The sequence below is a fragment of the Cloeon dipterum genome, chromosome 1, assembly GCF_949628265.1.
Source record: "Cloeon dipterum chromosome 1, ieCloDipt1.1, whole genome shotgun sequence".
In the NCBI taxonomy this organism is placed as follows: Eukaryota; Metazoa; Arthropoda; class Insecta; order Ephemeroptera; family Baetidae; genus Cloeon; species Cloeon dipterum.
Window position 1 is genome coordinate 16,824,332 of NC_088786.1, and position 12,381 is coordinate 16,836,712.

The 12,381-nt window shown below is 36.4% G+C and overlaps 2 protein-coding genes across 3 annotated transcripts in view; both read left to right on the forward strand.

Annotated features, from left to right (window-relative positions):
* Nucleotides 1-4,325, forward strand: part of stan (Protocadherin-like wing polarity protein stan) — a 45,510-nt gene extending 41,185 nt beyond the window's left edge. The window contains exons 9-18 of one of the 2 annotated variants that reach the window (XM_065476632.1): nucleotides 61-202; nucleotides 264-485; nucleotides 547-767; nucleotides 824-1,268; nucleotides 1,386-1,516; nucleotides 1,570-1,817; nucleotides 2,106-2,330; nucleotides 2,371-2,628; nucleotides 3,107-3,326; nucleotides 3,616-4,325. In XM_065476632.1, the coding sequence (XP_065332704.1) occupies nucleotides 61-202; nucleotides 264-485; nucleotides 547-767; nucleotides 824-1,268; nucleotides 1,386-1,516; nucleotides 1,570-1,817; nucleotides 2,106-2,330; nucleotides 2,371-2,628; nucleotides 3,107-3,326; nucleotides 3,616-3,670 (2,167 nt within the window). In that variant the 3' untranslated portion in view covers nucleotides 3,671-4,325. The remainder of the gene's footprint in view (nucleotides 1-60; nucleotides 203-263; nucleotides 486-546; nucleotides 768-823; nucleotides 1,269-1,385; nucleotides 1,517-1,569; nucleotides 1,818-2,105; nucleotides 2,331-2,370; nucleotides 2,629-3,106; nucleotides 3,327-3,615) is intronic. The other variant, XM_065476633.1, reaches the window with a different exon arrangement.
* A 2,177-nt stretch (nucleotides 4,326-6,502) lies between these two features.
* LOC135933987 (uncharacterized) lies at nucleotides 6,503-9,709 on the forward strand. Its single transcript, XM_065475472.1, has 10 exons — nucleotides 6,503-6,694; nucleotides 6,805-6,979; nucleotides 7,154-7,281; nucleotides 7,425-7,602; nucleotides 7,673-7,725; nucleotides 7,778-7,969; nucleotides 8,027-8,198; nucleotides 8,286-8,341; nucleotides 8,844-8,907; nucleotides 8,969-9,709. The coding sequence occupies exons 1-10, from the start codon at nucleotides 6,509-6,511 to the stop codon at nucleotides 9,208-9,210; spliced, it is 1,446 nt and encodes a 481-aa protein (XP_065331544.1). The 5' UTR covers nucleotides 6,503-6,508; the 3' UTR covers nucleotides 9,211-9,709.
* The last annotated feature ends 2,672 nt before the right edge of the window (nucleotides 9,710-12,381 follow it).

Sequence of the window (12,381 nt, forward strand, 5' to 3'; positions counted from 1 at the left end):
AAATAAAACTGAGTTCAAGTTGAAATTTTAATGATTGTATTTTATTTAATATTGTTTCAGCCAAAGCGCTTGGTCAAGAGTCGGCTGTCACACTAGCATTCCAGAGAAGTGGATTGAAACACCAACTCAGCCTTTTCTTATCAACTGTACCTGCAACCACCTCTCAACCTTCTCAGTTTTAACTGATGTAGTTGACATTAAGGTAAATTATTTCAAACTTTGCCATTTTTGCTTATTGTTTTAACCACATTCTAAAATTGCAGTACGTTCCTGAACCAAGCCTAATTGAAGACCTGGTTACCTGGCTGGCTTTTTGCTTGGCTCTGCCTACCCTCCTGTGCGTGCTTGTTGGATTGTCCATTTTGCGCGGCGGGGCTCAGACCAACTCCAACTCTATCCATCTAAACTTGGTTATTTGCGTTTTCCTGGCTCAACTTGTTTTCCTGGTAGCTCTCAAAGGCCGAAGTTTTATGATCCACAATGAGGTAAAAATAAATTAGTTTAAATTATTAATGCAGCAAATTAATTATTATTTTACTATTCCAGTTCCCGTGCAAAATGTCTGCCATCCTACTGAATTACACTTGGCTGAGCGCCTTCATGTGGAGCCTGATCGACGCCCTGCACTTGTACCGAATGTTGACTGAAATGAGAGACATCAACCATGGTCCCATGAGGTTTTATTACACGCTGGGCTATGGTCTTCCTGCCGTCATAGTCAGCCTGTCTGTAGGCGTCAGAGCAAACGAGTTTGGAAACTACTACTTGTGAGTTTCATCAAATTTTAAATATGTTTCATTTTTTAATTTGTGATTTCTCTTAGCTGCTGGCTGAGTATTTATGAAGCAGTAGTCTGGAGTTTAATTGGCCCAGTGGTTCTGATTGTGGCGATCAACCTAATTGTGTTGCTATTCGCTATCAAAGCCGCATTCACTGTCAAGGACCACATCCTCGACTTTGGCAACTTACGCACCCTTTTGTGGCTCGCTGTGGTCAGTCTGCCGATGCTTGGCCTGACCTGCGTGTTGGCTGTTCTGGCCGCAAGCGATCAAGAGCCAGTTTTTGTCTACCTTTTGTGCGCAGCCATCATCTTGCAGGCCACTTTCGCCTTGCTCGGCTACTGCGTTATCAATGAGAAGGTGCGCCGCTCTCTCTACTGCCTTGCACTCAGGTGCATGGGCAAAAAGGCTCCTATCGACATGACCGACATGGCTGACATCACAGTCCAGTCTTCTCTTGGTGGAAATTCTACCATCAATGTTGCCAGGGTGAGTAAAAAAGAATTTATTCAACGCCATTTTTTAAAAAATAGTTTATTGCTATATTTAAAATAATAAAATTTAATGAACCGCCTGCTACAAAAAAATATTTTATAACTATTTCAGAGATCTGCTCTTGCTTATCACAACTCCTCCTCGAGAGCCTATGGCAATAATTCAGTGAGGAGAAACTTGGGCATTTCCACCTCAAGCACTACATCGAGGTCAACGTGCAAGACCAGCAGCAGCCCTTACAGGTAAAAGTCTTGAGTTTATAAATAAATCGGATTTGAAATTGACATATTTACAGTCGCAGTGACACACAACTGAGGAACACGTCGACGTCGACCAGTAATTATAACTCTACAAGCGACGTCCCTTCATACATGCGAGAATTTGATCCAGACGTCACTCTGCGAGAGGAGGACGAAGACAGGAGGATGGCTCGCAGAAGGAGAAACTCTGAAAGCTCTGAGAATTCAGCCACTGGGCCAAGCCTTGACTTGGCATCTAGTCATAGCAGTGACGAGGATGAAGCAGAGAGGAGCAGAGCAAATGGTGAGACAATTATGCAGCCTTTAAATTTTTAATAATTTCCGTAAATTGTTCACAAAAATCCATTACTTTTACATAATATGAAGTAAATTAATATTGCGACATTTTTGGTTAAACAGAACACAAACTTACAATTAGAGCTGTTTACCACCAAAGAAATAACTGTGCAGCTACTAAATTAAATAAATAAATTATTGCTCTTATTTTTCCCACAACTTTGTTATGAGGATATTTACAACTAATTTCTTTAATTTTCTCTTAAAAGAAAAATACTTATCCTATCTCTTTTAGACTCGCAAAGTGAAGTTCTGGCGGTATCAAACGTGTCCCACTATGTGCCAAACATCACCGATCCACCAGTGACTACGATGCACCAGCAGACCATCAACCTGACGTCGATGACATCTGTGGGCTTCAACATCACCTCAAACACGAGCCCCCTGTTTCCCGACCTGAAGCCAATGTACGCGCCCAGGTGGTCCAGTCAACTGCCTGACGCCTACATAACCTCAAACAGTAAGTTTTCTGGTGATTTCAACGCCTGCATTTCTCACAGCGCCAAATTACGCAGCTCGGGACCGATGGTCAGGGGGCCAGGGCTCGACGCCGACCGTGTCAGACAATGAAGACTGCTTGGACGAGAGAGGGGGACTGGCCCACCGCGGACTGGACATTGTGCCAGAGATGGACTCACCGCCGGACCCTCCAGACTTGGAGAAGATGGTCAACTCGCAAGAGAATCTCAATGACCTCGGATCTCAAACGTACTCGGAAAAGAAACTTGGTTTTGAGGAGAAATATATGTTTTATCCAGGTCAGTTGGTACATTTTTCTCTGCATTTCATTTTCATGGAAAGAGAGGGAAAAGGAAATTAATTTATAAACGTGAAATTTATCTCTTCGTGTGAAAGAAATTTGTCTACTCTGATTTGAGTGTGGAAAACGGATAAAAAGACTGTTCAATAATTTTTTGGGCATGACCTGACTTTTCAATGAAGTTTTTTTAATAATTAAAAAATGAATCCCATATTTCTCATGGAACCTTATCATTTTGCTGTTATTTGTGGATTTTGTATTTATTTTACACATATAAGATGAAAAAAGATAATTTAAATTGATAAATCGCTGATGTTTACTTATTAAATTGAAAATTCACTTTATTCAACGTTTTTCTCTATAGACCAATTGCAATCAACTGTTACTATCAATCTGTTGTGTTAAATTTTATTCCATCAAAAATTCATTATATACATTTTTTGCACTAAGCTAATTATTTTAAATTCATTTGATAGGCAACAATGGCCGCCACCCCCGAGAGTACCTGAACATGATGGCCAACAAAAGTAACCGGCCGCTGGGCCCAAGTCCTCTGAACGATGTGAATCGGCCGCCGTCACACGCCGAGTACTACAGCCCGAACCCAAGTCCTCTGCCCAGGATCACGAGGAACCCTCTGGCCAACATGCCGGCCATCCTGGCGCCAATCACGTCTGGCAACATCTCTGAGTCTGAGTGAGTCAAATTTTTCCACTGTTTCATAATCTAATTGGTGGTCCGGTTGCTCTATTTCTAACATTCATTTTCCTTTTCTCAATCTGCTTCTTTGACTGGATCTGCAGGGAGGTGAGTTTTCATTACTTCTTGCTTATGATCTTATTCTTTTGTTTTTACTATGGCTCTGACTCTTTTTCCTTGCAAAAAATACAGTTTTAACCAATGTTTATAATATCATTGGTTTATAATTTACAGCCTTAGTCCTTATTTTTATAGTCAGTTTTCTAACTCGCGAATTAATTTGCAGGAATATGAATGAAATTGATGATGTAGCAGACCTAAACGAGGAAACATCAGTGTAAAAAAATAACCGAATCTTCTGCTCAATGAGGAAAAACACCAAAGCATCACATTTTGTCACAAAAAAGACTCTTAACCCCCGTGAAAACCTATAAGTGTACAGCTGTTGTGTATTTATATAAATGCGGAGCGAAAAGGTGTAAAACTAGAGAGAAACTATTATATTGATCGGTTGAATCAGGTGAGAATGATCAAAAACTGCCATTTCATCGTGTTAGAAAAGTATCAATCTATCCTGTGCCATCTCTCCTTATCCATTCATTCACTTATTTATTGAACATACCAAAACCAAACAAATCTCGGGAGTTTTGGACAAACAACAAAAGTGCAGTGCCTAATCTATAAATAACCAATTTGCCTTTGATTTTTCGACAAACGCTCTCTCGTGTGTGCCTCTTTTTCGATGCAAACGAAGCAATTATTTTTGATCTCTGAGGCAAAGCATTCCATTTTTTGAAAGTTGACGTCCCCGAGATGGTGTACCACTTGATATTTGTACTCATGTGATTTTTGTACTGCTTAATACTCTCTCATTTTTATCAATATCAGGCATTTACACTCTCTATTATTTATAATGATGTATGTGCATATATTGTAATACTTTGTTGTACAACCGAATTATGTAATAAAAATGAGCCTACAAAGCAAATACTTCTATCTCTTGTCTTTTATTTAATTGGACCAGTTGGACAGTTAGAATAAAAATAATTACAAATAATTAGGACTGACAATGAGTAACAGCTAAAATTCAGAATTAGCAAAATTTCTTGAAATAAATCCTGATTTTCTACTAGGAAACGCTGCTCGCCATCAACTTAACATTTGAAATTTAGAGTCGATTTTCCTATAAATTTAAACGGCAAACTGGCACAAATTTTACTCATATTCAGAAAACCTTTATTGGTTTAAATTATTTTCAGAATTTGCAGTATGTACATATCCACTTTAAAATATCCTCTATTTTTAAGACTTTGCTAACAAAACGAATTTGTTTGTGTCTATTCATTCACAATTAATGCTTATAAACTTTTAATTACGAGCATAAAATAATGTGGATTTTAGAAGCTGCAAATTAAATTAACGCTTATTGCTAAGTGTAACTAAGTCCACAGTGAGACAAGATTGCAGTCTTGTGGCACTCGGGAAAAGCCTTTTGCCTTGTGTACATGCATATTCAAAGTGGGTTGAATGTGGTTGCGAAACATGCGCTGCATTGTTTACAGATGTGTGCTAACAATACCCCCAAGCTCCACCAAGAACATCCCTTGATGTGCTCAAACGTCGCTGTCTTTCTCCACCGCAACAGTTGGACGCTGCCTGTCTCGACGTCTGACTATTTCTCATAGTGTCTCTTTAATCATTATCAGACTGTATACATTTTAATAAAAAGTTGTTCTCGATGTTTACTCAACTATGTACTCAAAAATTCAGTCTATTTTACTTGAACATTGAACACCGCAAAGATTAGTAGGTGTGTGACTATGCGCCAAAAGCAAGAAAATATTAACATTTCATTTATAAGACCCTGCATACATTTTTATATTTATACTTTCAAGGGAATCAATATGTTTCTGCTTACAAAAGGAGAGCTGTACGTGCAAAAAAAAAATCGATTTTAGGAAAACTCTTGAGAAAAATAAAATTTCTTACACTTCTCAAGCCGTTCCATTTCTGCACGCAATTTTCCCAGAACATTTTTCTGTTTGAAAACTTGGAAAAATAATATTAATATGTATTATGTAGTCAACCGCACTACATGTATAAAAATCGCACGTCATTTGATTTGTCAAGCTGAGCAGATTCAGGAAATTAAAGCATTTTAAGTACTAAAATCCAACCACACTTTTCCAGGAAAATTATAGCAGTTTGAAATTTAGTATTATATTTGGAGTTTTAAGTCACGGAGGCGCGCATCTAGCGTCAACTATTTATTTTGCGAATTTTCATCTTTTATCAAACACTTTCGAATGGGAGCGAAAAAATCAACACAAGTTTCGGAATCAAAGGTGTGCTCCTCTTATAAATTGCAAGTTTTTTTTATAAATCTGTCTGTTAATATAGTGTAGAGAATTTAGAGACTCACGTTATAATTTAGTAGATGATTTACTGTCATGTGATATTCCAACAATTAAAAATCCTCTCGTCTCACTTGTGTTAATGATCAGTATTACTTCAATTTTTGTAGTCCGCTAGAATTACAAAACGCTACAAAATGACAAATCAATTATTGAAAATGTGTGTCAAAATGTTTCAGTACGAGCAGAGGCTTCCATATCAAGTGATATTATTATCACTGACGCGGCGACTGCGTTATCTGTTTACACGACAAGTTGTAATCTCTCATGGAAATATTATCATTTTCCACATAAAATTTCTTCCAAATTGAACGCAGAGGCAGAGATCACATATAGTGGCATCATTACTTGTGAAGTGCAGATCCTGAATCTTCATGTGACGCAATTACGTATGTGGGAGACTTTCGAATTTTTGAAATGAGTTTAAAGCCAAGCTATCGCATCCGTTCAAGATAAGAACTAGGACCGATTGTTTGAAATTCTTCTCTATTTTTTAGTCTTTCACAAAAGATATATTTAAAATGAGCGCTTGGGCTTCAATCTTAGAAAAACTTCACTGAAGGAACATTAAAGTAAGGTAAAATATTCGATTTTAAAATGTATACCGTTTTCAATAACTCAAAATAATTATATTTCCTTTTTGGTATAAAGTTTAATTTAGCACAGCATTATATATATATTTTCTGAAATAAAACACGTGTAATAAACATTTCTTAATTGTTAATAATATAATAATTATAAATATATTTTTTATTTCAGAACAAGATGCTAACTTGGGTTAAGAAAAAAATCTTCAATTCAAAATCCCATGATGCCCCATCCGAAGGTTCTGCGGATCCAAGATTTTCTAGGATGGTGACGTGCCATTCGTTGTACTCTCCTTTGAATCGGGCAGTGCCGAATGAAGACAAATGCCGCTGCCCCACGGATGTCAACAAACTAGTTGCTGGGGTAACATGAATTCTAGACATCTACAAAAATCTGCAATTATTGGCGCTATATAAAAAATTGAAAAATAACTCGTTGTAAACTGTTTTTGGAGATGTCAGTTTCGATTTCAGCTGGACAGGATAATGCTGCCCAAATATTTCATCGATTTGCTGAGAAAATACAGCAAACTGAGTGTGCACGAATTAAATGATGAAATAACCAGAATGGGCGCTGAGTCGATTGATAATAGTGGCTGCAAAAACCGCATGCTTATTCAACTCAGGGAAACCTTTCTCATGGAAAATGGTAAATTATTTCAATTTTCTATCACGATTGATTCTTACTAAAAAAAAAAATCTGAGGGGTATTCCGCGCAAAGGGTTTTGGAAGCTTTTCTGTCCGTCCATTTTTTTAACTATCAATATTTTAGTGTACATTACAGGATAAGCCCATTCTGAAAACATTATTGCTACTTTTCAGTCCTCATAAATGACGATGAAGAAACCGCTGCGCCAACCACTCGTACTTTGCAAACTTGCCGGTGTTTATACGCACCCCTAGCAAACGACTGCCGGTGCCCAACTGATCCCAATGACCTCATTTTCGGCGTCAGTTGAACCTCATTTTAATTTAAGGAATACGTTCTAACTAACTAAAATACAATAGGAGCAATTCTGCTAAATTTCTACAATTTGAAATAAATTTAAATAATTAAAACTTCGAATTAAATTTAAACAATTTTCTGATTCAGCTGGACTTAATGCTGCCAAGAAGTGCAATTCATAAGCTTCGCAGATTTTGCGACATGAATGTTTATCAACTAATGGAACAGGCTTATAGCTATGAAAGAGACTTCATTGGAAGTGGTTGCAAGAATCTTCTGCTGCTCTTTCTTAGGGATAAATTGCTCGAGGGAAAAGGCAAACCAGGTTATTTTCAGATTTTAGTTTTCATTGAAAAAATGTGTGTTACTGTCCAAATTTTAAATTTTGTTTGTAGGGCTGATGAGTTCAGAGGAGTTTGCCATGGTCAGGGAAGGAATCGCAAATGATGTAAAATCATTTTTCCCAGCATGCGTTCTCGGTTATAATTAAATTCCAACAGAATTTTGAAGGAGTAGTGCTGACTTCCGAGCACGACGCGCACGAGACAGTCCGATTAAGTGAACCTGAAGAGCCAATTGTTGATGTTTTTGAGATTCAGACCTTGCCGACTTGTGATTATTCATACACGGATCTGCAAGTCAAGGGAGACGAGTGCAAATGCGTTACCGACCCCACCGTTTTCCTCGCCGGGGTGAATATTATAAAATAGGAATAAAAGTTGCTCAGTTTAGAACTGCACAAAAATCAGCTCGACAGTATGTTGCCCTGTGTTTCGATTGAATTGCTGAGGGATAGCTGTCAGATGAATATTTTTCAAGTTATCGAACAAATAATTATTTTTGGCGTTGGAGGCACTCCCATTAATGGCTGCAAGAATAAAATGCTGCTTCAACTCAGAGAAATCTTTCTCTCACAAAACAGTAAGTATATATATAGTGATAAATTTCCTTTCCAAATTTGAGCGATAATAAAAATTAAATAATTAATTTTTCAATCAATTATTTCAGACATTCTTGAATTAAATACGTCGCTTATTCCTTCTACAAAATACCGAATTGCCAAAGTAAGTGAATAAATTAATTAGCAGACAATAGAAATTTTAATTTTGTTGAGCAGACTTCTCTTTCAATTGATATAGATGTACTGCAAAAATCTAAAAATTAATTTTTTACCTGTACTCCATTAACCTAAAATATTCTCTGAAAATTAGGAAAGAGCTAAATTTTTTCCAGGTAGCCGTTTAAATATCTGAGAAAATCGGCTCCAAAGTTTCCACGCTAATCAAGCACCGAGCACTGTCTCATTGTTGTTAAATTTCGATTTATTGCAGGAGTAGGGAAATTTTAGCTTATATTTGGCACAACCGGATAGATCGTGATGATTGAAATCAATTGAAAAACTCATTGACAAAAGCCGTTTAATTTTTCTAGAAATTCGGCAAATTCAAAAATTTGAATATCACTCACAATCAGTCCTGATTTGATTATTGCTCATTTTTTAGATTTTTATTCTAATTAACTGCTTATTGAAGTCTAATTAATTTCAATTTGCCCTGTATCCATCAGGGGGGAAATGCAACCTTCACGCCAAGTGCCCCTCCAGACTCGGACCCTCTCACCTCTGTCATGGGTAAAAACGGCCTGATTCCTTTTTTCAATAATATAATATTCCCTCTAAATAAATGTTCCAGAGAGCCTGACTGGAATGAGTGAGGACCAAAAGCAAATGCTGCAGTCCCTGCTGGCCGCTGATAGTGAGAAGGATAATGACGGGACACAACTCGACTGCTGCATTTGTTTGGACCAAAAGCGATCCATGGTGTTCGTGCCGTGCGGACACGTCGCTTGCTGCCATAGATGCGCCGACCAGCTGTCCAATTGCCCGGTCTGCAGGACCAAAATCGACATGAAGCTCAACGTGCACTATGCTTAAAAGTAAAGATTTATAAAAAAATTTGTGATAAATCGATTTTTGCTTATAATCTAGGTGCCGTTTAAAATTTTTTGAGAAAATCAGCTCAAAAGTGAGCATGCTGATCAAGAGGTGATTAATATCCTTTATTGTAAATCACGATTTATTCGCACACCTCATAATTTGCACTTTATTGGATTGTTCACGACGAAAAGGATCGAAATCAAGTTAAAAATCACTAACAATAAGCTGTTTAATTTTACGAGAAATACGGCAAAATCTGAAAAATAACTGTTCCTCGGTCCTGATTTCATTATTGCACATATAACATTATGATAGTGATTAACTGTTTCTAAATTTTACAGACAATTAATAAACTTAAAGAACTACTTGTTATGATGTGTCGTGTGTACTGATTAAACCTGTAGTAATTTAACTCTTTATCATATATAAATATCAATAAAATTATTTTCATTAATCCAAACATTAAAGAATATTGTTACTGAGAGCCAGCAATATAAATTTTTTGAACGTTATTTACCCGATTTTATCATGAACAATGTAAACTATATCCCGCATAAAAAATATCGTCTGAGGATATTCTAGGATTATATCGACTTCGCCCAGGATTAATCTAAAAAAATAATATTATTTGAATTTATGTAACGCGTTTTCTTAATCCTGGATGAATCTGTAGATTAATTTAAGACAAAATCCTTAGAATGTTCCAGGATTATTCTGCCGGGGTTTGTTTCAAACAACTCTAATGATTGTTCCTAGAACATTCTAAGGATATTCTCTTAAATTAATCTACAGATTCATCCAGGATTAATATTTTGCGTTACAAATCTTAATCTAAAATTAATCTTTTAGAATCATTTAAGAATGTTCTTAGATTATTCTAAGTTCATTTTCTGGTTTAATTGTTTCAAAATAAAATCAATTCACATTATTGGTTGAAAAACTGGATACATGTTTATTTTTCATCAGATACAAACATTTTTGATGCCACAAATAATGAAAATCAATATAGGAACACTAGCAGTTAAAAGGGATTCCTATAGTATAAACACCATTAAAAAATCTAGCATTGATGTAAGTGATATTTTAAAAGATGAAAAAACAATATATTTACATTACAAGAATTCACTAGTGTAACGATGATCCGAATAAAAATATTGATTTAACTAACACACTAAATACACTTCTTCATCGTACATAATTATTGCACTTTAAACTTCGTCAGCTTATGCTTATACCTATTGCTGCGCGTAAACTTTTGAATTTAATAACAACAAATTATGTATGCATTTTAAATCAAAAACAGATTATAAGACAAGGAAAAATTTGATTTATAAAATTTGTTCTTCCCTCATGCGCACAAAAAATGTCTGCTATTGGCACTGCACCAGCTTCAATAAATTGTGAGTTAGTTATATTCAATTAAACTTTCCATCTAAAATCCTATGTACTATGTAAACATTTAAGTTGTCAATTAACGACATTAATTTTTTTCGCCTTTTAAAGTTGAGGAACCAAAAAAATATTGGGGACTTAACTCTTCCATCGTTAATGAAGCACGCGTAAATTTCATTTTAATAGGTAGTTCATTTCGTGTGGCTCAAATAGACCCTGGGGGCCACCAACCGTCGGACACACTGGCGAACCGCATCAATCAGAGCAGTATCGTGTCTGCATTTAGCGGTTGCGCCACCTCGGCGTAGGCTATGAAAAGGACAAGTCACCTTGCCACTTGCCTGCTTTGACGGGCGTGGTCTCAACACACTTGACCGAATCCATTGCCTATTAAGCTAATTCTAAGGCACTCACTGGGCCATTTTTTACTTACCGAGTTGCGCAAATTTTTGCTCTCTCGGAACGCAGGAGAGAGGCTACGGCTACGTACGACTTTTGCCGCACTCGCAGGGATTGAGTTAGATATAAGAACTGAATTCGGGGCAGTCGACAGAGATTACTATAAGTACGGAAATGGATGAGATTGTTATGACATCATTTATTAACAAAACAAAAAAACCTACAATTCTGCGGCTGGGGAAAAACCGCAACAAGTTTCCTCTCCATGCACAACGTAGGAGGATTTAAAGCGCGATAGGAACATGCAAAAAGGAACGCGAATCAAAGCAACGGCGCAGTTGCTGTAAGAAACGTTGATACCAGCATCTTGTCATCGATCTGACTTCCAAGAAACACATCGATTTGCAGGTTTGAATAATCCTCTCGACTCGTTGATATTTTTGTTCTTAAACTTGTTGCTTTTTCTATTACGAAATTAAAAACCATTTAACTTTTTTATAAAAGGATTATTTATTTGTCAAGTTAATTCAGAAAAACTGACAATTTTCCAAAGGAAAGGTTCCCATTATTTTTGGTTCACTTAAAAATAAAAAAATCTCTGCCCCCGTAATTTAAAATCAAAATTGTAACAATTTCAACCAGTCATAATTTTTTGAATAAGGTTAGATTTTAACAAATTTTACATTCAAATAATGTGCGGATTTTCAGACTTTTGCTAAAGTTCGAAACTTTTTCCAAAATATTCCAGTAGATCTGGGAAAATGACAATCAGAAATGAAACGGCTTAGTAGCAGTTTTCATTTTTTCTAACTAAGATAGTTCTCTCAAAATCAAGCTTTAGTTTGGTCATTTTGAACTTGCTGGTAAATAAGGGTAAATTTTTAAAACTGCTTTTCCGGGAAATAAATTAAGGAGAAGAAAATGATTTCTAGGTTATTGTCTTACAAACTCATTATTTTTTTCGTTTCAGTAGGTGACCTCTCTCACATAAATTTTCTGCAATTTTTTTACTCGTTTTTTGGTTAAATTAAAATTCTGGTTGACATTGACACTTAAAATATTGTACCATTTAAACTTGCATGAATTTGCACAGATTGCAATATCCAATTAAACTTAGAGCAATTTGTTTTCGTGATGTGTGCAACTGGTGCACTCACATGTTGGCCTTTTCTTGCAGAGGAATGTCACAGGTTGCATATTTGAGAAAGCATTAATGCTCCCGATTAGCCGATCCGGTCGATCCACCTTTTTAGAGAAATTGAGTAATCTAGCGCGGCTGGTGCTCCACGAGATCGCATTGAAAGCCTTTCCCTCTCTGTCTGTGTTTTTTTCATGATTTTGTGTCGTGCCCCTCTCTCAGTTGCTGCCGTTGTTTGG